Genomic DNA, 22,918 nt, shown 5'->3' on the forward strand with positions numbered 1-22,918 from the left:
AAAAGGATATATGGAGATAGAAAACTTACTTATCTTCATTCAAAAAGCTAATGTATTTTCTAAGTGGAAATTGGCCTTGAAAATTAACTGCATCTAGCAGTTGGAAGACTTTGCGAAGTTCCTTTTTTTGCTGGGTATGTAGATTAATAAACTTAGCTGGAATCTGGAAAAAAAACTTTAATGTCATTGACTTGCTTTGGAAGCTGCGTAAGAGTGTGGTCATATGTTGCTGAAAAACAGTTGCAGTGATAATGAAAAGTTACTTCACCTCAAATGTGGTGCATAACTGACTTGCAGACTCTTCATTCCCTGTGGGAGAAGGTCAGATGGGTTCAGGTAAACCACTGCCAGGACTTCTTTAATCCTTAGTGACTGAATCACCAGTGCAATCCAAACTAATTAAAGTCATCTTTGTCAAGGACTTCTACAAGAAACACATATAAAACAAGCAAAATTTGGTGAAATTACTTAAACACAACTTGTATTTAAAGTATTAGGAAAGATAACAAACTAAATTATCTGTGCTTTGTATGAAGATTGAGATTGCTAGACATTCCAAAGTTTAATTTTAAATATATTGAATTGAAAAGAAAATATGGTTTAGTATTTGTACTCTGCTCTACCTTTTTTTATTAAATATTGCTGCAAGGGGAACTTAATCTCTCTTTTATGGCATTTCATCCCATAAAAGTTATTTTAGGTATCCAGATAGCGCTGAGCTAGCTACATTTGTATTAGCACAGGTCAGGAGAGAGGAAATGGCCAGTAAGTTTTACAGCTGAAACGCACGTTATATCCAATATCCTTTGTTACATTTGGATCTAACTCAATGAGGTTGTTGGTGTGCTAATGTGTAAAGGGTCTTGCATTTAATAATTTCCTAAAATGTGTTGTTTCTAGGTCTACAGACAAGACTGTGAAACCTTTGGCATGGTAGTGAAGATGCTAATTGATAAAGATCCATCATTAGAGAAGTCCATTCAGTTTGCCCTGAGGCAGAATTTGCATGAAATAGGTGAGCGATGCATTGAAGAACTCAAACATTTCATTGCTCAGTACGATGCTGCCAACCAAGATGTACCAGAGTCTTTCAAAGAGGGCTCATACTAAGGACAAGAGTATGCTTTTGGGTCCTCTGCATTGTGTCTGCCACAGTACATAAATCTGCTTTTGCGGGGAAAGAGGAGCTCTTGTTCAAGGTTTGAACCCAAGGCCTGTGCTCCTTTGTAATAGCTCAGGTGGCTGTTCCCTTGTCCCCTGTGGTCTCCACGATTGTATTCTTCCTACATTTGTTCTTGTTGTCATGTATTCCTTTGAAAGGATGTTCTTTTCAAAAGTGCTGTAAAGCAACAAACTGTTTTTGAAACCTCTACACGGTTACCTTGGAGAAAATGATCAGTCTGATGTCTGTACACTTATGTTTTGATGCTTACAAGTAACTTGAAACATTCTATTTTTTATTAAAATTACACGAAGCCGCTCTCATTCCTCAAGTTATGCACAAATATGTCTTATACATACTATAGGAAGGGAAAACTTGCAAAATTGGTCACAATTATGATTTAAATTATTTATTCCGGTTTAATTTTAAAATTCAGATTAATTCTGTAAAATTACACTAGGGGTTATCTCTAGTCTCTGACTGCCAGAACAATTAACTACTTGATGTAAGAAGTGCTGTATTTTTGTTCTAATTGCAGGTTCTGCAAATGCCTTTTAGGTTTTGGTGTTTTCCATATCATGCCTCATTACTAGTAAGCAGTATTATGTAGGATGGATTCCATTTTTTGTTACTATTTGCTCTGTTTTTGACTACACTGTACAGAATATAGCTGCAGGCAGCCACTGAGCAGGGAAAGGTCCCTTTTCCTACTGTGTCCCTCTCCCCACTTACAACTTCTCAAGCCTTTTCATCCATTAGTTTTAACTATAAGGAAGCTGTGTGTAATCTTCATTTCCAGCTTCAAGAAGGAGCAGGAATTGGGGTGTCGAGGATGGGCAAGGGAAGTGGGCAGTGAAAGACAGAACAACTTGCAGTTCTGGAACAGTGGTTGAGGAAAGCCAAGAGGCTCTCAATGAAATCCAGGCAATTTAATGCATTTCTTAAGATACTGGTTTTTTCGTGAACATTTTAGGAAAGGGGTAACTTGAGTCATAATCACAAAGAGGTAAGTGTAAGCATGATTGTTTTGTATACACTTGCATTTAGAACATATGAAACTCTGTAAAAGGACTGATAACCAAACTCATTACTTCCAGATTTCATCAGAATGGTGTGCAGAAACATAAATTAAATAGCAATGATTTTGCATGTACAAGGTACCGTGTGTGTCACAGCATCTTGCACATGCAAATCTTGATGTGGTGTATTAAATATGCATTGCATCAGATTCCTGAGATGCCTGGTTAGTTCTCAGGTCAGTAAGGGGAGGTTTTGCAGTTGGCTTTTCTTGTTTTCTAAGAGTTCACATTGCTCAAAGGAGATGATCTACAACTACTACCCTTGTTAGCAGCTGGGACCACTTGTGTGGGCTGCACAGTGAGTGAGAATCAGCTCATGGATCCCACAGGATGATAATTTGGCGAGGGAGAGAGGGGAGGAGAGGCAAGCTGCTGTGACATAGTAGTGAGACCTGACCCACCCCTTCTGGCAACAACCTGGTTTATTGAGATCAAAGTCTTCTCTGATGCTGAAGCATAACTACAGCACTTCTCTACTTGCCTTCAGGACTGAGAGCCTTCAGAATGGTACATCTGAGTTTCTACTTTGGTTTAGAAATGCTAATGGGAAAAAATAATAAAACTGTGTGTAGTATATTTTTGATTAAAAATCTCCATTGTTACTGTACAGTTTGTTAGGAGTTTCCTTTGTTAGAAGCCTGATTAAGCTTATTATTATAAAAGTATCCAAGTTTTCAAGTGCTTTCTGTAAAGTAAGACCTAAGGTTACAGTCACAGAATCATAGAATATCTCAAGTTGGAAGGGACCTGTAGGGATGGTTGAGTCCAGCTCCCTGCTCCTTGCTGAACCACTAGGAACATTGTCCAGATGCTCCTTGAACTCTGGCAGGCTTTGGCCTGTACCACTTCCCTGGGGAGCCTGCTCACCTTCTCATGTCCAATCTGAGCTTCCCCTGATGCAGCTTCATTGCATTTCCTTGAGTCCTGTCACTGGTCACCAGAGAGAATTTAGTGCCTGCCCCTCTGCTGCCCACCTTGAGGAACCTGTAGAATGCAGTGAGGTCACCCCTCAGTCTCCTCCTTGATCACCCTTCTCTGGGCACACCAATAACTTTATATCCTTCTTATATTGTGGTGCCCAAAACTGCCCCAGCACTCGAGGTGAGGCTGCCCCAGCACAGAGCAGAGCAGGACAATCCCCTGCCTTGCCCGGCTGGCGATGCTGTGCCTGATGCACCCAGGACACGGGTGGCCCTCCTGGCTGCCAGGGCACTGCTGACTCATGTTTAATTTGCCATGGACCGGGACCCCCAAATCACTGCAGGGCTGCATCCAACTTCTCATTTCCCAAGTTTACGGATGATCAGGACTGCCCTGTTCCAGGTGGAGAATCTGGCGCTTGCTCTTGTTAAAACTCCATGCAGCTGGTGATGCCCCCCAGCTCGTTTGTTTGTTTGGATCTCTCTGCAGGACTTCTCTACTCTTAAGGGAGTCCTCTCACTTTAGTATCATCAGCAAACTCACTCAATGTACATTTGATTTGTCTAGCTCCATTAAAGAACACTGGCCCTAAAATTGAGCCCTGGGGAGTCTCACTGGTGGCTGGCTGCCAGCCTGAGGTAACCCCATTCACTACACCTAATCTTTTGCTTAATCTGACTTTTTTTTTTTAATCGATTAAATTTTACCTGTGAACTAAGGAGTCTTTTGAATTTTTTATAAGTGCTATTTCTGTGGAAGGTTTAATTCACATTTGTAAGTGATAAGTAAGTGATTTTCCATCTAATACTTGGCATTGTGTTGAATGTTTGCATTTAACCTTTTGTGACGTATGCTTTCAGTTGATGTAAGTAAAATATACTATGGCAGTCCCTTAACTTAAGGAAAAAACATGGCTTTTAGTCTTGCTTGCTTTACAGGATTAGCTTCATGTCAATGTAAAAAAATAAATTGTCCCTGGTCTAGTGGTCAGCCTCAATGGGGCTCTGGAAAGCTGTAGGAAGAGCAGTGGGGGAAGGAAACGTAGTGATGGAGGAATTTAATTTGTCATCTTCAGAGCTCCTGAAAACACAAATTACTCCTAGCACTTGTTAATGTTGCAGATACTCTTAAAAAGTAAAAAAAGAAGGTGGAAATTGAAGGAGTATGGAAATACAGTGCTATCTGCCAAGACTGAAGTGGTTACCTCTGTGACCTCACTTGGGCAAGTTGGCAGCTCTGAGTGACAGGGTAAGCAGTAAAGGTGAAAATCAGCAACAAAACCACTATTGATATGAAAGAGGGTAATGCTGGATATCAGAGAAGGACCAAATCCTTGTCACCCTCTTGTCTGCAAGATTTTCAGTTTTGATGAGGATAAGGATAATATTTTGCTGTAGTATTTTTCCCTGTCCTGAAGGTTGTACTGGGTGTGGCTGGGATGGAGTTAAATGTTCTTCAGAGTAGCTGGTGCAGTGGTGCTGTGCTGCAGGCTTGTCCTGGAAACATGCTGGTAACACTGGGATGTTTTAGCTATTGCTGAGCAGAGCTTACACAGAATCAAGGCCTTTTCTGCCTCTCAGCCCACCCCAGCAGTGACAATGCTGGGGGGTGTGTAACATGTTGGGAGAGGACACAGCCAGGACAGCTGCCCGCAGCTGACCGCAGGTGGTAGAGCATCATGCTCAGCATATAAAACTAGGGATGGGGGCAGGGCTCTTGCTGTTCAAGGACTGGCTGGGTATTAGTTGGCTAGTGGTGAGCTAGTGGGTTTTTTGGTGTCATTTGGTATCTTCAGGGGTTTTTTTGGGAGGTTTTTTGCTTGTTTGTTTGTTTTTATCTAGTAAATGGTCTTTAACTCAGCCTACCAGGGTGTATGCTCCACTTGGAATATAGGTACTACTTCCAGTAACACAAACCACACTTCAGAACTTTTCTGGCTGTATCTGAGTCTTGAGCTGGTCACAGACTCTATATCCCATACCATTCTCTTTATATTTAAGGTGGAGGAATGAATTAGAAATATTTCTCATAGGAAGTCAAAAATAATAAGATACTGTTTATGTCAAGCTGAAAAAAATACAGCTGCATAGTCATCTTTAAAAAAAGTTTAAAGAAGAAAGTATTAAGAAGCAGCTAACAATCTATGGAGAACTGTAATATTCCATAAGGTACTGCAGTTCAGGAGAGTACATCTGCTGCATCTCAGGAGATGGTGTAGGGATCAGAACTACTTGTGGAGACATTTCTCCATGAGATGATAGTTACTTGGCAGAACAAAGGACACAGCAGTAGTGACACAGCATTTTGTTTCTGAGTATCCTAGTTTCCCATTTTTGGAAATGGCAGGTGAGAATGGAAGGTCCTAATCATTGTTGGAGCATCCTGGGGAAGGTTATTAACGAGTCAGCATCTCCAGCCCCATAAGTCCCACCAGTGTGGTGGCTGTAACATACTTAAGCACAGCAGACACATGGCTGCTGGGAAAGCTGCCTGAGCCCCACAGCAGCCAGCTGGAAGCACCCCCTGAGGCACCCATAGAGGCACCTGAGGGACTGGGCACAGCTTTGGTCAGCTTTCACCTCCACGAGACCTGTTAGTACTAGGAAAGTGACTTACATAGTGAGAACCACCTCTGGGAGGAAAGGACTTGCTGCTCATTTTACCCTGAAGTATACAAGCAAGTAACTGCTAGTCTGATTACCCTTAGCAATACCTTAATTTTGTTTGGTGTAAAGCAGTGCTTGTGTTCATTCCCTCCCTTACTCCTAAGCTGCTTTTGTTTCCATACTTCTCTGTCCTCAAGAAGGGCAAGCTTAGTTCCATTTGACAGGTGGTTTTGGTAAGAAGCATCTATTATTTCATTAGTTTCCTTTCTTCAGGTAGTCAGAAAGCCAATGGCTTTAGCATTTACCATCTTCATTAGTGGATGTCACTTTTAACAAATTTCTGCCCTTTATTTAAAGCAGTGGAAGAAGTTTATTATAACTTAAAAGAGCTTCTGCTCCCTGAGTTCAAGGCAACTACTGTGATTACCTGCTGTATCGTTTTTTGCCAGCGTGCCTTCTAGAACCACACAGTATCTCTCTTCTTTAGGTAGGCAAACTTCAGAAATTACTTTTGGGGAAGGAGGAGGAACAATAATAAAAAAATCCACATCCACAGGAGTTGCATACTGGTTGTAATGATATATTCCAAGCTTGTGTGGTTTTTACATTTATATAGTTTACATTTTGCTGATCCATAAATAATACTTGCAAGATTAAGAGGGCCATACAGAGTATTTACATAGCCCCACCATGCATACAGAGCTTTTAATACCTAGTAGACAAAATTAAGCTGTTTTGCACTGAACATTTTTCAACTTAAACCCCCTGACTAAAATACAAGCAATATTTCATCCATAACACTGCTGTTAAACCCCTAACAAATCTAGTTTGATATCGTAACAAACTTCTTCAAATTCAGGGATATAAAAATATTCAGATTTTAAAATTTTAACTGTACAGTATGTACATTAATATTTGCACTGTTAAATTATGAATACATTTAAGCCTATGAAATACTACATTATAAATATCAATGTTTTTTGACTTAGAATTGCAGCTAATACATTTTAAAACCTGGATACTGCATGTGAAAAGACACAATTCTGGAGCCTAATCCTTTAAGCCCGTATGAAAATATTTGTTACATAAGTAGATCCATTGACTTAAATGGGGTTACATGCCTGAGCAAAGGACTCCAGCAGCTGTACCTCTCTCATTGCTGAGGGGTGGGGGGCATGACAGAAAAAACATCACAACTCATTGGCAGCCAAGTCCAATTCCAGCAGCTGAATTAATATCTTCCTTTAAACAGGCATGTGAAAACCCCCAAAACCAAAACCAACCACCTCACACTTTCTCAAAAATGGTAGAGGAAAAACCATGAAAGTTAAATGTACAAAACATTCACTACTGCTTTAGGATACATCAAGGCTTCAAGCATTTTAGCTCCCACATTACAATTTTTCCTTTTTTAAGGAGCATTTTCCCAAATAAAAAGAATCCAGTTTTTGTATGGAAACTTGAATGAGGAAGAGTGAGCTTTATCAGTGAAGAAAGGGCACAGTATAGAGCCTTCTTTTTCTTGGCAGCAAGAGGAAAAAGTCAAAGATCACTCTGTGTGTATACAGCTACAGCACAGGACTGACATTTTTATTTTTTGATCTTTGTTGAATCCTCTCAGATCATTCAATGTAGGTGAATAGTGAGCATAAAATAAAATGTCTACAAAAAGTCTGTATTAAGAACTGCAGTAAGAGTATTTGGACAGCTGAAACACAGTATGTAAACCTAGCAGTATCTGAGCAGATCATTTGGTGTGGTGACATTTCTGAATGTTACTTTTACAATGTAAACTCTGGCATGGTTATCATTTACACTGGCAAAGCATTACGAACTTTAGCAACTTGCCTAAGTACAATTATTAATATAAAAAGATGTGGTTCAAACTGTAGCTACAGAATTGACTGGTCCTCCCAATTAAGAAATATTAGTAATTAATTAAGATATAATACAATTTTTTCCTTTGTGTCCCCTCTTCTTCTTTGATTTGGTTGTCCTTTGTCCAAACTGAGAACTAGATAACGCAGTAGTTGGACCAGAGAGATCATCTGTATAGTATGGATATCTCAGTGACCGTGGCTGTGGAATTGGCTGTCCTAGAAAATATCCTTCCTCTTCAGAATCAGATGATGAGGATGAAGTTGAACACCAGGAGTCGTCTTCCTCACCATACAATCCAAAAAATTTATCAACCACCTGATTCCGCAGTGCATAGTCAGACCTGGTATGGGCATATGGTCCATACAGCTCTGCATTTTGAATGTAGGCCCGAAGCTCACGTGAGCTTCTATTCTGAATGAATTTTTCATGATCCTGAGGGGAGTAATAACGAAATCTCTCTCTTGGAGAGCTTCTTCTTTCTGTGGCCAAGTTAAGTGCATTATCTGAACGAGACTTCCTACTTCTTCTACGATGGTGAGAAGGCCGATTTCCACGCTCTTCAAAGTGGTAAACACGCCTACGAGTCCTTTCACTCATTGGAGGCTGACGTATTTCAAGATTCTCATAACTTCCATTATCGATAACATCATCTGAAAACTTCACTTGTTGTGGTCTAGACTGGGATTTCGATCGTCTCAGTACAGGCACATGCACCGGCTTTTCCTCTGGCAAGACTTTTTCCTGGCACAACTCTGAGCTCAGACTCTTCAAGGACTCAGTGCTCCGATGGAGCATTGAAGAATTCAGAGTTCCCATGTTACTCATCTTCTCACAGTCCTCCACCTCCAGTTCTTGGAAAGTTTGCAAAGAGTAGAGAGATGGCCGTGGCTTGCCTTCTCCATCCATTGAAGCCCCTGTGGTGGGAGTGGAGAAAGGAGGGAAAAGAAGATGAGAGGAGTTATCAAAGAGGCAAGTATTATAACAAACTATGAAGCATTTCTTGTCAGCCAGTGTTTTTTTAAACTATTACCAAAAAAGACTCCCTTCATAGTAGAATAAGCTTTGTTTTGACTTAAAACATTTAAATATTAGCTCTGATGACCAAAGAATTAGCTGTCATGAGGACACCAAGAGCAGAAGTTCAGTGGGTTTAAAATTTTGAAACATACATACAGGTATGCCTTTTAAGAAAAAAGGGTTACTTAAAATTATCCTACAGTCTGTGCTTGCCATTCTTAAGGCTAAAATATTTCACATTTCTGATATTGCCAAATTCATGTTCCAGCTGTTGGAACAGGAAAGCCAAGCTTACTGCCTTGCAAAGAAGGATCCTTACTCTCCAAAAATCATCAAAAGTAAGCTGGTCTGCTGTACTCCACCTTTGTGTCCACTGGCCCTTCATTGCCACAACAACAGCGTCACATGCCCTGTGATGGTCCCAGGTGCAATACCTCCAGTGCCTCCTCCTCCCGTGCCCCCTGAACCAAGCTGCCCTCCTCAGTTCCTCCATTGCTGCTTGGCAAATGCAGCCAGCCTGTGGCTGGGCCTCAGCTATACAAGTAGCTGCAGCAATTTGGGTTACAGGAGGAAAGGAAAGAGACAATGATGGAACAACATTTCAAATGGGTCTGTAACTGCCAGGTTTGGGCTTTTTGTACAGAAATAGGAAAGGAAGGTTAATGCACGCTTTATCCCTTTGGGCAACTTCAAACACATTTGACAAGGAGGTTCATGGAAGTGGATTACCAGTTTCCCTTTAGTCAATGGGGAAAGATAATCTCATAAACCTAATTTTCTACAGCTAAGAAGTTTACCATCCTTTCAGATTTTCTCCATATTTTTACAAGCAAATTAGGAAATTATCTAAAGTGTTCTGCAGATTATCTTTAATATCATCTTAATATATAATGCAACTTCTTAATACATAAGGTATTGAAAAATAGTCATTTGCTTAAAGCAGTGGTCTGTATATAACAAATGTGTAGTTTAAGACCGTTCTTATTCTGTTTAACATCAATGATTTTTTTGCTTTAAGCAAATGAAAGAGAATTTAAAAGGAAAGGAGAAGAATCCAATAGGATTTAAGTAGCAGAAACATATCCTGTAAAAGATTATGTGCTTGATAAAAGCTACTGCCTACTTTACATGCATCTCTTGATTCTAAAGCTTTTTAGAAATCAGTGAAATGAAAAATCTTCCTTTAAAATACTCCTGCAATGCCTGCTTTTGTTGACCTCTTCATCAAAACCATTCATTTATTTCCCCATTACCTGTTATGTTAGACAAAGCCAAGGAATCCATTGAGTCTCGAACACTTTGTTCTTGCTGTTTCAGGTCAGACAAACATTCGAGTGAACCTCCATACCATTGTGTTTGGTCATGTTTGTATCCTGAGGCCCCATGTTCCATCTCTAGCTCCTGGATTTTCCTGCTGCTGGCAGGGCCTGGGTGGCTGCCATATGCAGAGTCTCCCAAACCATCTTGTGACTGGGCCCAGTACATATCTGATTGATATTTCTTACTTGCTAGGCTTGGATTATTTTTTTTCAAGTCCAACTTGCTCTTGACCATGCTATCAGAAATCCAGTGTTCACTTGATCTAATGTCTACTTCAGTGGGCTGCTGGAAGAGGCTTTTATCACCAAACTTCAGAAGAAGTTGAGTCATGTAGTCTTCATGTTCAGCCCATTCTTCAGGGTCTTCAGGCATTTCTTGCTCTACTCTTCCTTTCCAGAAGTCATCATTAACAAAGCCAGCCTCTTCCCTTGAAAGGCTTAAATCATCCAGTTTACGAGAAAGAGTATCATCGGCATTGTCTGAAAGGCCAGGAAATTTGTAATTGAGGGCCGGCGACAGGAGGAGAGACTGGCGGCACTGGTCAGCTGACCGGCTGCTTTTTCCCATGCGGACACTCCTCCTGGAATCTCTGGATCGAGCAGACTGAAACGCAGAATCAGAAGAGTCGGAGGCATGAACATCCTCTCCCAGACTGCACGTTTTTGAACAGTAAATCTGCCCTTGCTTTGGAAGGAAAGGGCAGCCAAGCAAAGAGGTCTTGCACTGAGCACAAGAAAAGCAGGTTTCTGTGGCATGCCAGTGCTGTCCGTCATAGGTCATCTGAGCATGGTCAACACCTGGAAAGGGAGAAAAAGCAATGCTCTGGGTCTCTCTAAAAAATGACTTGCAGAATTCATACTTCTGGAATGTGAAATAATTTCATAAATTGGTTTTCCCTTAATTTGTAAGTTTAATGCTTAAAAAGGACACACTTACCAATGTGTTCCCCACAGGTCTCACAGTATTCTGCATAGAGAGATTCAAAACAGTTACAGCAGAACGGCCGCCCATCCTTCATGATGTACCTCTGTCCACCCAGGATTGTTTCACACTCGAGGCAACAGAAGTGCTTCATGTGCCAGTGGCGACCCTCAGCTTCTGTACACTCATCAGCAAAAATTATCTTTCCAGAAATAAAAAGGATGCTTTTAGTTAAGTGGCCAAAACGTCACCTTGGGAGTTAGAGCATATAAAATATCCAAAGTCTGCAGTTCACACACTAAATTTATTTTTATTTTGCTCCCTTTTCAATACAAAGATAGAAACAACAATCTCCCACAACAATTGACCTTTTCTGTAAGAACAAGAATAAAAAGATAGAAAAACTACATTCTAAAGCAAAAAAAAAAGGGAACCTAGGAACTCAGCCATTAAAGAAGCTTCTATAGGGATAATATTTTGGAATATTTGAGAATGTTCAATTCTGAACACAAACAGGTGTTTGCTTTCTAAATATCATCTTACTGCTTGTAATATTTCCAGTTTGACAAGAAATGAAATACTCCTCAGCCTTCAAACTCAGCTATGCAACAGTGTCCTGACTTCTGAAGTAACTGCATCTGAGTTAGGAATTTCCCAAGTGATGCAGTTTGTCAGCTGAACAACAGGAGTGTAGCTTGGCTGTAAAATGTGAATTATTTACCTCATCGCAGGCTGAACATCGAGGTTTGAGAAGTTCAGCATGGTGTCTGCCACAGTGAATTTTTCCATCTTGGTAGAAGTAGATAAGGTCAACGAGCAGCTCGTTGCATGTGAAGCACACAAAACATGAGGGATGCCAGCACACACCAGGCCCAGCTCTTGAGGCAAAAACTGCAACTTCACCACCGTTTACTTTTGTACCACACTAGGAACAAACCCAGAAAGTGAGCACACTTCCCATTCAATGCTCTACTAACTTCTTACATTTAAACTAAGTTAAAACACCAAACCCAATATGAAATTTTATTCCAAAGTTCTGACAAGAGGAAAAAATGTTATCAGTTTTAGTCTAGATGAACTGCATCTCAATGAACCTTTTGTGAATATAAGTTTTTTTTATACAAAATAACATTTTAGAGCATATGTCTGCTTTTTATTTGTCATTACTTTAGTATGAGCAGCATTAGGTTGGGTTTTTTTTTGAGTAAGAAATACATCAAAGACTCAGTTCATTCCCAGTATCAAAGGTACATTTTGCTTAAGCAAGCACTACCTTCTTTCTTCTTCCATGCAGTTTCAAAAATAATCTGTTATTGTTGTTGTTGTTTTCAGACAGAGATAAGTTTAATATTGAGCTACTGTAGTTTTACATTATTCAGCCCTGTAGCTGGCTTGTGGCACGAGTGTGTTACCTGCTCACAAATGGCGTGCATCACTGCTCTGGAGAGTAGTTTAATAGTGCCTCGTCCCAGTGCCTCCTTTTTGCGCTGAGAACTGAACATCTGCAGCTCCTTCTTTTCCTCTTCACTCAACGACTGGCAGTATCTCACCTTGCAGTGAAAACACAGGACAACTTTCTGTCTGAGACTGAGCTTTTAATGTAGCAGATGAGTAAGTGCATATATGCAAAGATTTCACCAGGCATGCTGCCAATCATCATGAAACTTTTCCCACTTTAATATTTAGGTAATATGGCATAACACAAAAATAGTGTGGAAAATTTTTTTTCCCATTACAGGAAAAAACCCTCCATGCTAAACTGAGGAGTTGTTTAGGCAAGAAAAAGACTTTTAAAAGCTAATCCAAAATCTGTTGCTAATAATGGAATGAACCTAAATCAGCCATAATATTGTCCTTTAGAATGATGGTTAAGTGCCCACGACTGAGTGTTGCGGTATACACAAGATCTTAAGTAGTGACACCCCCGCCCCTTTCCTTACAAAGAGCTTGTTTGTTATTTCCACTTCTACTCCAAATTACACTGCATAACTGAGATGCAAACCTTTTACTATCACAAAGCATCCTTTTTGTGCCTACAATGCAATTCCAGGAATTTGTAGGTTCCTGGTAATTGGTGGGTGGCTGCAAACACTATAAAACCAACTTGTGTTAAGTTTATTGCAGTGACACCAGCCTCCCTAACAAGCAAAGGCAGTGTCCTTCCAGACAGCTCTTATCTGCACACAAGCCAAGTGGACAGCTGAACAATGGACTCAGTATACACACTGTGCTGCTTTATAGCTCAGATGCCACTGCAGGCCACGGTTTAGGCTTGTAATAAATACACAGGCAGGTAATTCTCCACGGAAAAGCTGCCAGGGAGACCCAAGCCCCGACGGTTCATCCTCAATTCTGTGTTTACCTCGTTATCATGGGGTGGCAGCTGATACAGAAGTTGTTTAATCCGGTGTTTCTCTCCGGGGCTGTTAACATAAGGGACCTTCTCCTCTGGCAAGGAGGCAAAATACAGCTGGACCTGACCAGGAGAAACACAGAGTTCAGACCCAGAGACACACATGCCCCAAGCACTGCCAGTGTCCTTTGGCTACTGTTTTATCTCAGGTCTGATTTACGAAGGAAGAAGAGGTCACGCTACATTAGACTGTGAGAGGGTTAGTGCTGAAAATACAAGACCCAGATGAACCAGCTCAGCAAACCTGAATAGTCTCTGATAAAACTAGCACCCAGCTGCTGAATTGCTTTTCTGGAATGCAATTTGCAGTGACAATTAGGGGGGTATCATAAATTATGCACATTTAATGTTCTCATTATTCCCACCCCCTTCAGGGCTGGTCAACGACTCCATGGAAATTCTAAGTTTCCCTCTGCAATTTACCACACAAGGCATGAAGCTTTCCAGAAAACAGCCACTATATAAACAAATTTAATTTGCTCTCTGCATTTTACACATTGTTGAGACAAAAGCTGTTTTGTAGTCTCCTGCTGATCAGGTTCACCCAAAGCATCAGCTTTCATTGCTTCCATGTGGGCTTTGGTAAGAAGGTGGAAACATCCTTCCCTTGGGAGGAGGCTGGATCCAGCCACATTTCAATCAGATGCAAATTAACCAGGAAATTTTCACAGGATGAATGTTTTTGTATCAGTCTTCACTCTTTTTTTTTTTTTTTTAGAAGAATATTATGACAGGAAAGCTTTAATGAACACTACGACAAAGCCCAATGGCAAAAAATATTTTTGTGGAACAGCTACAGATTTATTGTTTTTCCTATGCAGTTTCCAGCTTGTCACGAGGCCTGGGGCTGTAAGAGCAGACTATTGGCAAAGGTATTACTTGCCATACAGATTTAAATAATGCTCAGGTCAACAGCTTATTACTCTGAAGGCAGATGAAAAAAAAGCATTAATCAGTCACTTAAGTCAGGAAGCAATCAAAATTATGAGAGACAGGTTGTACAAAACATGACTTGGTCTTCATTTAACCTAAATTTAAACAACTGAAATCTACTGTAAGCCCACTTGCTACTGACTGTATTTTAGGATGCTCCAGATAAAGATAACATGCAGCAAGAAGCGAAGCTTTAAAAATAGTTTATGCCCTTTTCTCAAGTTTCTTGCACTGTTCTCAAAATAACTAGCTCTTCTGGGGGAAAAACCCTCCCATCTTTAGAGAGTTTGGGCTAGCTGGGATTATGAGGATATTTTAGGGCACTTAATTGTTCTGGCAGAATGTTAGCTCACTGTTTGCCTTAAGGTCTGATTCATCAGGATTCTTATAGATGCTTAAGTAAGTGATAAAGAGTTGCCCTAAAAATAGCCTGTTATTTGCCATTCCTGCTGACTTGTTACTTTACTCATGATTAAGAAAATCTCTGCATTGCAAAAAAGAGACATCTTCTGCACTTTTTTAAACTATGGACTGTACAAGCTTGCCAGGATTGCTCTGCCTCCTTTAGCAGATGTTGCAAAGCCACCCTGGCCATTTAGCACTGAAGTCTTGAGTTTTGAATATTACTGAGTACACAACTTCAGCACAGTTGCAATATCATCAATACCATGAATGAATACCATAAGCAGTTCATTCTGGTCTCCTATAGCAACTTGGTCATCAGTAATCTCACTTTTATTCCCATTGCCATGTGATGCTGCACAAAAAAAGGGGACTAAAGAGAGGAGAAAGAACAGCCAACCAAACCACAAGTGTCAGCTCCAGACATCATGCAAGAGAAATCCTGGCATGAACAAATGGCAGCCATACAACTATTTAAACAGGCGTAAAATACATTACTACCTGTCACAGTGACTGAACGCTTTCATTTATATGCACTGCTGTACCATCCATGTTCTAGATGTCAAATGCCTAATTACTTAAAGAGTCATACAAGTGCAGTGAAATACTTGGCCAGGGAGCACAATGTCATGAGGTATACCATGAGCTTTAATTTAACCTAATAACTTCTTTCAAACGGAAAACAAACTTCTATGCTGCTTTTAGACTTGGCAATACATACCTCTGCAGCATATACTTTTTGAAAAACCTTGACTGGGAACTTTTTTGGAATATAAAACTCCTCAGGGTTGAGAACTTTAAGCTCCCTACACATGGCCTCATTGGACAGGAAACAAAAAAGAAATGAAAGGTTGTACATGAATTAAAGTTTTATACATTATAAGAATTTAATTAGACTTATAGAGGCAGCATACCACTCTCTTAGACAGTCCTTACAAGGCTTGTTTTTAAAATGCAGAAACATGGTTGGTACCTGCTCTGGTCTGAGGCCTGGGGGGACCCAGGCATATTCCTCCAAGGCACAGCCAGAGTCATCGTCAGAGGTTGAGCTTCGCTGACACCCAAAAACAAGATTATTGGCTTTGGGCTCCATCTCCAATGGCATAAGTGTGAAGTGTTAAATATTTCAACTGCAGCTCATCAAGCAATTGATCTGGAGAAAAAGATTAATAGCACTTTACTAGATTTGGACATGAACAACTAATTATCAGTGTAAATGATCTTACAATGGTTTAGTACTCCTTGTGTTGCCCAGAACAATAAATTATTGAAGCTTCATTACAACTTGCATTACAACATGCAATTCAAAAGTGATTTAAAAAGTTACAGAAATAAAACTGTTGAAGAAAAAAACAACCCGAGAAACCTAGGCACAAATTGCCACTTTTGGCAACCACAATGTATTTCAGCATTAACACTTGTCACCTTTTATAGTTCTGCTTGTTTCACATCACAGGTTATATATATGTAGGTGTATCTAGGAAAGACTCATTGAGCAGATACTAACAACAGGAATGACCCAAGCTCTTCCTGAAGTCATTACCTAGTAAAACAAAAGACATGACAACCACTTGTCAAAAACTGAAGAAATTATTGGGGAAAGAGTGTTGTGCAAGTAGCATCCTGTTGTTCACAAGGTAGGCACAGAGCAGCAAACATCTGCTGGATTCCTCTGAGAACTTTGGTTGAGCTGTATGGGAGCGGAAGGGCGTTGGTCCTGTTAAAGATCTGAAATCCAATTATGCCAGATTAGTCTCTGTAAAGTACATCATGATTGTTCTGTCAATTTAAAACCCTACAGGGAGATGATTTTGTTGATTCATGAAGCCTGCAAAGCTTAATATCAGTGGGATCATTTTGAGTCACAACTGGCAAAGAAGGCTCTCACCAAGATCCATAGCAGTCTGCAGTAAAAAGCCTAACAAGATATATATCTTCTATTAATTCTAGCAGAAGTTCTTAGGAAATTCAGATGAGGCATTTCAATGAAATACAGATAACCAAAATCACAGAGGATCTGTCCTAACATGACAGCTATCCTGACCACTTGGGGTAGGGACAAGCTTGCTCTTACACTACCATGTTATGCATGAGCTGTGCCTTCCCCATTTTAGGACATATTTTTACCTATTTATTTAAACACAGATCCAGTTTTGTCAGTGCTACATCCGAGTTGTAGAAAATTTTAATCTCCTAGACATAAAACCTTGCTGGTGGGTCTAATGAGAAGTGCAATATAAAAACTTCTGGTGGGTTCCACATTACACTTCCAGTTTCATCACCACTGTTTTAGAGAAAATAAATTGCTCCTGGATCACAGGTGGAAGATCTAAGACTGCTTACCCAAATACTCTGCTAGTTACTCAACAGGAATTTCTCCTTCAAGCGTGAGGCACTGGTTAGTGCCAGGTTCTGATAATTCAGTAATAAACCCAAACCTGCTCCATAAAAAGTGGTCATATGCATCCAAAAGCTACAAACTCAGAGAAATTATACTATCCAGTACATGGTCTTATCTACCCCTATTTTCAATACATCTATATATTCCCACACCCAATAAAAAGAGATGGGATTACTTAACCCTTCCACTGGGCTACTGCTCCAAAAAATTAATTTTTTAACTTTATTTCAAAAACTTCTGGTTCAAAAACATACCCACTATTTTTGGTGCACTGCTAAGATGCCAACACACTTCATAGCTGCACTGTAATAGAAGATTAATTTAATATTTGATGGGGCAAGCAAACCTGCCAACTTCCCTTCTGAGAACAGGCTATTTCTGGAAAGCTGGTGAGCTGTCAGGCACATGTCTGCAATCTTACTCAAGTTGAACCACTAAAGGTTAGCACAAAAGCTTCTGAACTTAACATCACCATATTACTATCTTTCTCAAGGAAGGCAAATATAACCAAACTCAATCCTAAAAGCTCAATCCTATATATTTCAAACAAAGACAGACTTCCTGGTACATACTTCTGTATCCCTTGAATTACTTGCTCTCAGAACCAAATAAACAGACAAGGAATACAGAACTGTTTCCCCTTCCCACTTACTAGTGGAAGTAAAGTCATGCATGAGGTATGTTTCTGTTATTGCTTGCATAAAACTGGGGTGTGAGGAAGAAGGGACAGAGAAATAATGTGATACAATTAGGAAATCACTCTAGCAAAAAAAGGTAAGTGTTCACTATTGCTGATGGATAGGGATGCTCAGTTTGGCAGCTTGTGTCACACATCATCTATATCCAAATAATTGTTAAATATAAAGTCACTAGGAATATCATTGAGAAGCTGAATTCCTTCCAAGATGACCTTAGCAGCAGATGAACTGTTTTACCATTTCCCTTTAGAAAGGGGCAGATGCCTGCTTTGCAATAATGTGCCACTCACTGATACCTAAGATGGCATTTCCAATTCTTATGGCATTGCAAGAACTTGTATTGGTCAAATGGTCCCTTTTCAAGAACTGACTCCTGCCCAGTAAGCCAGGAATAAAAGGAGTCAGCAGGTGAAACATCTTTGACAATATTTCATTAGGCAGCATGACCTCAACCACATCCCACAGGAAGATTTGAAACATAATTTAGGCAATGAGACAGGTTCAGCTCTGTCAGCGCCTGGTCACTTGAGCAGAGCGTACTCCTGCCTAGTTCACACAATACCCAACACTCACAAGCACTCCAAGTAACTGAGTAATTGCTTCACATTGATTGTTCGAAACCCTCTCTCCACAAGATCAAAAATTAACTTCTCTGACTTCTCTTGAAAGACAAGGAAACAACCCAAAATCTGAATGCATGATGACTTACTAACTTCTCTGAGTATTTTGAACACTAAGGCTACATACTACTTCCACTGTGAAAAAAGCAGTGCTGGGAAACGTCAGGATCTCAAGCACAGCAAAGGTGCATAAATATAGGAATGTTACCTAATTCCTAAGGAAGACAAGGCATTGGTAAGAGAGACAAGGCTGCTTTTCTGCAGAGACTGGTCCTGCCTGGGCCTCCTCTGACACATCCATTTCAGAAAGCACGCACACCAGCTCCAACAGGAGGAAACCACAGACTCACAGGTCCAGTTTCCAGTCATACAGGGCAGTTTGAAAGCGTGGCTGATAGAGAATAAAAGAAAAATACACCTTACCTCCAAATGTAAAATGCAACTTTACAATCAGGGTTCTTCCCCCCAAGATAAGGTGATTAGAAATGTTCAAAGCAAGGTCCACAAACCTCAATGAAATGAGATTAGGACAGCTCAAAGGACATCATTCACTTTAAAAGAAAAATGCTCCCATAGGGCAAATGTGAAGCTGGCTATAAAATGATTGACAGCACACCACATATCAATACAGCCACATCACAAATACTGTGGGGTTGTTGACAACAAGGTTTCTAATGCAGCCTGTCTTAACAGTAGGCTATCTGAAGAACTATTTTAGCAATTGCTTGTTTAGGAGTTCTTCCTCTCCTGTTCAAGTGTAATTTGGTTTGCATTTTAAAACTACAGGGTTCTTCCTCCCTGCCCCCCAGCTGCACTCATCCTTCAAAGTGATCTGTTTAAAATGATTACATCCTAAGGAGGATTCAAATGAATATAAACAACAGCTGAAAAAATAAGTGTTTTCCAAGGGATGACTAGAAAGGTGGTCTTTCTACTCCCACCATGACACCTACAGAACACAGCAAGGATGTGTTGTTTTGCTTTGCTTTTTTAAAGGCCATGGAACATTTTGAGGTTTCAGCTCTGTTCAAATATTACCTCTCAAAAAAAGCTTTATAGCCTACAAGGAGGTTTTTCACTGGCAGGTTGACAACTATGAATAACATAATTAAGTTACACAGCTAAATTTGATTTGAAAAGAAAAGCAATTACTGTGTTTTTTCCACTGATGAATTAAAACAGTTATATGACAAATTCCTTAGAGGCAAAGACAAACTATGCTCCTAATTACAAAGCTATGGGCACACAAAATACTGGGATATCAAACTTAGAACAAGGCTGTTGCTGAAGCCCAAATGAAGGTTTTATCCCCATGCTAGGATTTCCAGCTCACTGATTATGTTCCCCCTGACCAGATAGAAGAGGTCATGATTTGCAAGCAAAGTTAGACAAACATCTCCTTGCCCACCCCCTGCTGTTTTACTCTGTCCTGCAGGGCAAATTGTTTTAACAACTTTTTTGTTAGAAGGCTTGTTAACAAGGCTATAGGAGATACAAGATGCATATCACATGCATCCACGCACAATGAAGGCTCAACGAGTTAAGATTAGCATGGTCAGCCCATTCACCTGCTTATTTAATCTCTGGTGCAAGATAACTACATTAGAAGAGGAAGGGCACAATATAACAGCAATAAACCACTATAAAATGACTACTAATAATTCAAAGCTTATTTCCAATATGTATTATGCACGTGATCAGGAAGTTCCATTCCCTAGCTACGGTACAAATAACATATCTACAGGGAGCTCTATAGCTCTCTGTGTGGGAAATCTGGATCCAGAATTGGTAACTAGAATCTGCATCAGCACACAGCTGATGGGTCCTTTTGAGTAATGAACTACCCAAAGCAGTGCGGAAGGAATGGAGCCACTCTACTTGTTCATGCAAAAGACCTTTAGATGGACCCTAGAAGTAACAACTGTTTTCCTTTTCGTTAGCCAGTATACAAGGACCAACAGAAGAGTTAACTGCTTTTCTCCTCTAGCATCCTAGCGCAAAGATCACTTTTCCAACTGGCAGTCAGACGATCCTTTTCAGGGTATTTTCTTTTGACGAGCCATACTGCAAAGACAGGCTACCTGCATTTAACAAAAGGAGGAAGCCCCGTGACAAAGCATCGCCCCACGCCAACACATCTGATTTGGCCGTGTTATCCTTGGCTCTGTACATTGGTGATGGAAACTCAAGTGCACACTGCAGTGAGGCAAGACCCAAACCTCCAGCCGAGGAGGAGGTATTCTCACGGATGCTCCCCCCCCTCTCTCCTTAAGAGGGTGTACAGATTTAGAAAGAAGGAAATCTTGCCTTTTACAGTCTCCCATTGATTTTTTAAATTCTATTTTAAACAGCAGCCAGACTTTACTCCAATGTACACATATACTCAGGTTTCACCCCATCACCTGTTGGCTGTCGAACAACACTCTTCTTTGTTAGGGCTCACAGCCCTCATTTGAGACAAGTTTCCAGAGAAAACACTTGAAGAAAGTGTTCAATAAGTCACAAGACAGGAATTGTAAAAAAATAGAAAAGTAAAAAAAAATTGCGCGCCCAGCCCCCGTGCACCCTGACAGCCCCGCCGAGCTGCGCACCCTCATCTCGGAGGAGCCGGGACGGTGCCTTCCTCAGCAAGCAGAGATCCCTGAAGGACAGGTGGGAGGTTTCCCATCCTGACCAAGTTTCAGAGACGTTAAGGTGGGTCAGAGGCACCCCCAGTCCCGCGGGTGCCCACGCACCGGATGAGTGCGCAAAGGCACCGGCATCCACCGGCACCCACCCGTTTACCCTGCCCCTCCGGCGGAGCCGCCGCGAGGGAGAGCGGATATAAGTAACCGCAAATTACCTCTGTGCCGGCACCGAGACAGCGGCCAGGCTGCTGGCGGAGCCGGGGAGGCGGCGCAGGAGAGGCGATGCCGGCTGCAGACCCGACCCCGCGCCCCGCCGCGGCAGCTTCACACCGAGCCCCGGGGCTGCACAGACCCGCACACCCGGACCGGCGCCGGCAGCTGCCCGCGGCTCCCTCCCGTCCCCACAGGTCCGGAGGAGCGGCCAGGGCCAGGCACGGCCCCGCCGAGGGAAGGGGCGGCGGGGGCTCCTCCAGCCCCGTCCCTGCCGGGCGGCGCCACCGCTTCCCTTCCCCGTCCCGCCTGCTGGGAGCGCAGCGGGAGCGATCCCTGCGCCGCCCCCCGGCCCCCTCCCGCGGGGCGGCAAGCCGGGAGGGAGCAGCCTCCCCAGCGCTCCTCCCCAAACTCGCCCCGGACCGGCACCGGCAGCGCTTCCCGCCGACGCCCGGGGGACCCCCGACCCCCGGCGTACCCCAGCGCCCTGCGCCCCTCACCGCTCCTCCGTCAGGCGGCGGGAGGAATCTCTGCCACCAGCGATCTTCGTTCAAAGGGCAGCCCGAGGCGGGGGAGGGAGCGTGGGAAGGGAGAGCGTCTCTTGCCACCGGCCCCGAGGCAGTAAGGGTCGCCGTCCAGGCCGCCTGCCCACCCAGGGGACCCAGCGCCTGCAGAAGCAATAAATTCTGTGCTCAGAACACGACGGACACACGGTTTGGTGACAGTGCTTTTGTTCGTGTTTACGCCCGAAATAGATTTCCCACCCCACCCTGGACGCGCTCCGGCCGCCCGGGGCTGACCGTACCCTGCCCGGCCCGGCCACCGCCGCCCCGCGCACCCGGACGGGAAGGACTGGGTTCAGGACGGGAAAACATTTGTTCTAGGTCGCTGTACATGAATAACAAAACTATAATAAAAATAATAAACCCTATCTGAAGCCGAGGATCACAGAGAGCAGCCGTCCATCACTGCCTCCCTTGGCACATTCCAAGTGGGAAAGAGGCGTCCGAGCCCCAGCTTATCCACAGAGAAGTAGCACCGGGGCATTTTCTAAGAGGCTGCCAGCCCTCGCTTTTACCACTTCCCCCACCCTCGTAGGCACAAAAAGCCCCGAGAGACGGGTGGTTCGGCTTCAAAGGCAGGCGGACGGGCTTCCCCCCGGCACCGCCAATGTAACCGTGAACACCGCGGTCAAATTTCCTCTTCCCTCCCGCTCTTTGTCTCCCTGGGGAAGTCATTATCAAAGGGAATTTATTCGCGCTGCATCTCGGGGTCAGAACGGCAACACACACAGCCCCGACGCGCCCCACCGCTGCGAGGGGCAGCGGCGACCCAGCCCCCTCGCATCCCGTCCCTCGCTCCCTGCCGAGGGCCCGCGGCCGGGGGCGGCTTATCTGCCCGGGCCGCCGTGCGGGACAGCGACTGGGCGCTTCTCAGACACTTATCGCTTCCCCCAGGAACAGAATTTGCATGGGTTTAAATGCACTTCTATAAATTTGCATGGCTTTGCCCGCAGGGCACTGAAGGAAGCCGGCCCTGAGGGGCACAGGCGCGGGCTGAGGTGCTCAGAGCAGTGTCCCTGTCCCCAGCCCGGCCACCCCGTTGCCGCGGGCTGCCCCTGCCCCTCGGCTGGGCACACGCGAGTCTCACGGCGAGCCGCGAGAAGCCTCCACAACTCCTCCCGTGGGCTGATTCCCCATCGCTGGG

General features: G+C 42.7%; 2 protein-coding genes across 7 annotated transcripts in view; one reads left to right on the top strand and one right to left on the bottom strand.

Moving 5' to 3' along the window:
• Window positions 1-4,602, top strand: part of PPHLN1 (periphilin 1) — a 66,461-nt gene extending 61,859 nt beyond the window's left edge. For 2 of the 3 annotated variants that reach the window (XM_068997686.1, XM_068997678.1), the window contains exon 10: window positions 901-4,602. In XM_068997686.1, coding sequence (XP_068853787.1) covers window positions 901-1,110 — 210 coding nt within the window. In that variant the 3' untranslated portion in view covers window positions 1,111-4,602. The remainder of the gene's footprint in view (window positions 1-900) is intronic. The other variant, XM_068997670.1, reaches the window with a different exon arrangement.
• A 1,730-nt stretch (window positions 4,603-6,332) lies between these two features.
• PRICKLE1 (prickle planar cell polarity protein 1) overlaps window positions 6,333-22,918 on the bottom strand; it is a 66,774-nt gene continuing 50,188 nt past the window's right edge. The window contains exons 1-8 of one of the 4 annotated variants that reach the window (XM_068997713.1): window positions 21,712-22,043; window positions 15,629-15,808; window positions 13,270-13,383; window positions 12,320-12,457; window positions 11,629-11,832; window positions 10,923-11,109; window positions 9,920-10,783; window positions 6,333-8,563 (exon numbers count right to left, since the gene is read on the bottom strand). In XM_068997713.1, coding sequence (XP_068853814.1) covers window positions 7,707-8,563; window positions 9,920-10,783; window positions 10,923-11,109; window positions 11,629-11,832; window positions 12,320-12,457; window positions 13,270-13,383; window positions 15,629-15,760 — 2,496 coding nt within the window. In that variant the 5' untranslated portion in view covers window positions 15,761-15,808; window positions 21,712-22,043 and the 3' untranslated portion in view covers window positions 6,333-7,706. Of the gene's footprint in view, window positions 8,564-9,919; window positions 10,784-10,922; window positions 11,110-11,628; window positions 11,833-12,319; window positions 12,458-13,269; window positions 13,384-15,628; window positions 15,809-18,582; window positions 18,870-21,216; window positions 21,441-21,711; window positions 22,044-22,918 lie in introns of those variants that run through there. The other 3 variants (XM_068997705.1, XM_068997720.1, XM_068997697.1) reach the window with 3 other exon arrangements.

This window comes from Aphelocoma coerulescens, chromosome 1A, assembly GCF_041296385.1.
Source record: "Aphelocoma coerulescens isolate FSJ_1873_10779 chromosome 1A, UR_Acoe_1.0, whole genome shotgun sequence".
NCBI lineage: Eukaryota > Metazoa > Chordata > Aves > Passeriformes > Corvidae > Aphelocoma > Aphelocoma coerulescens.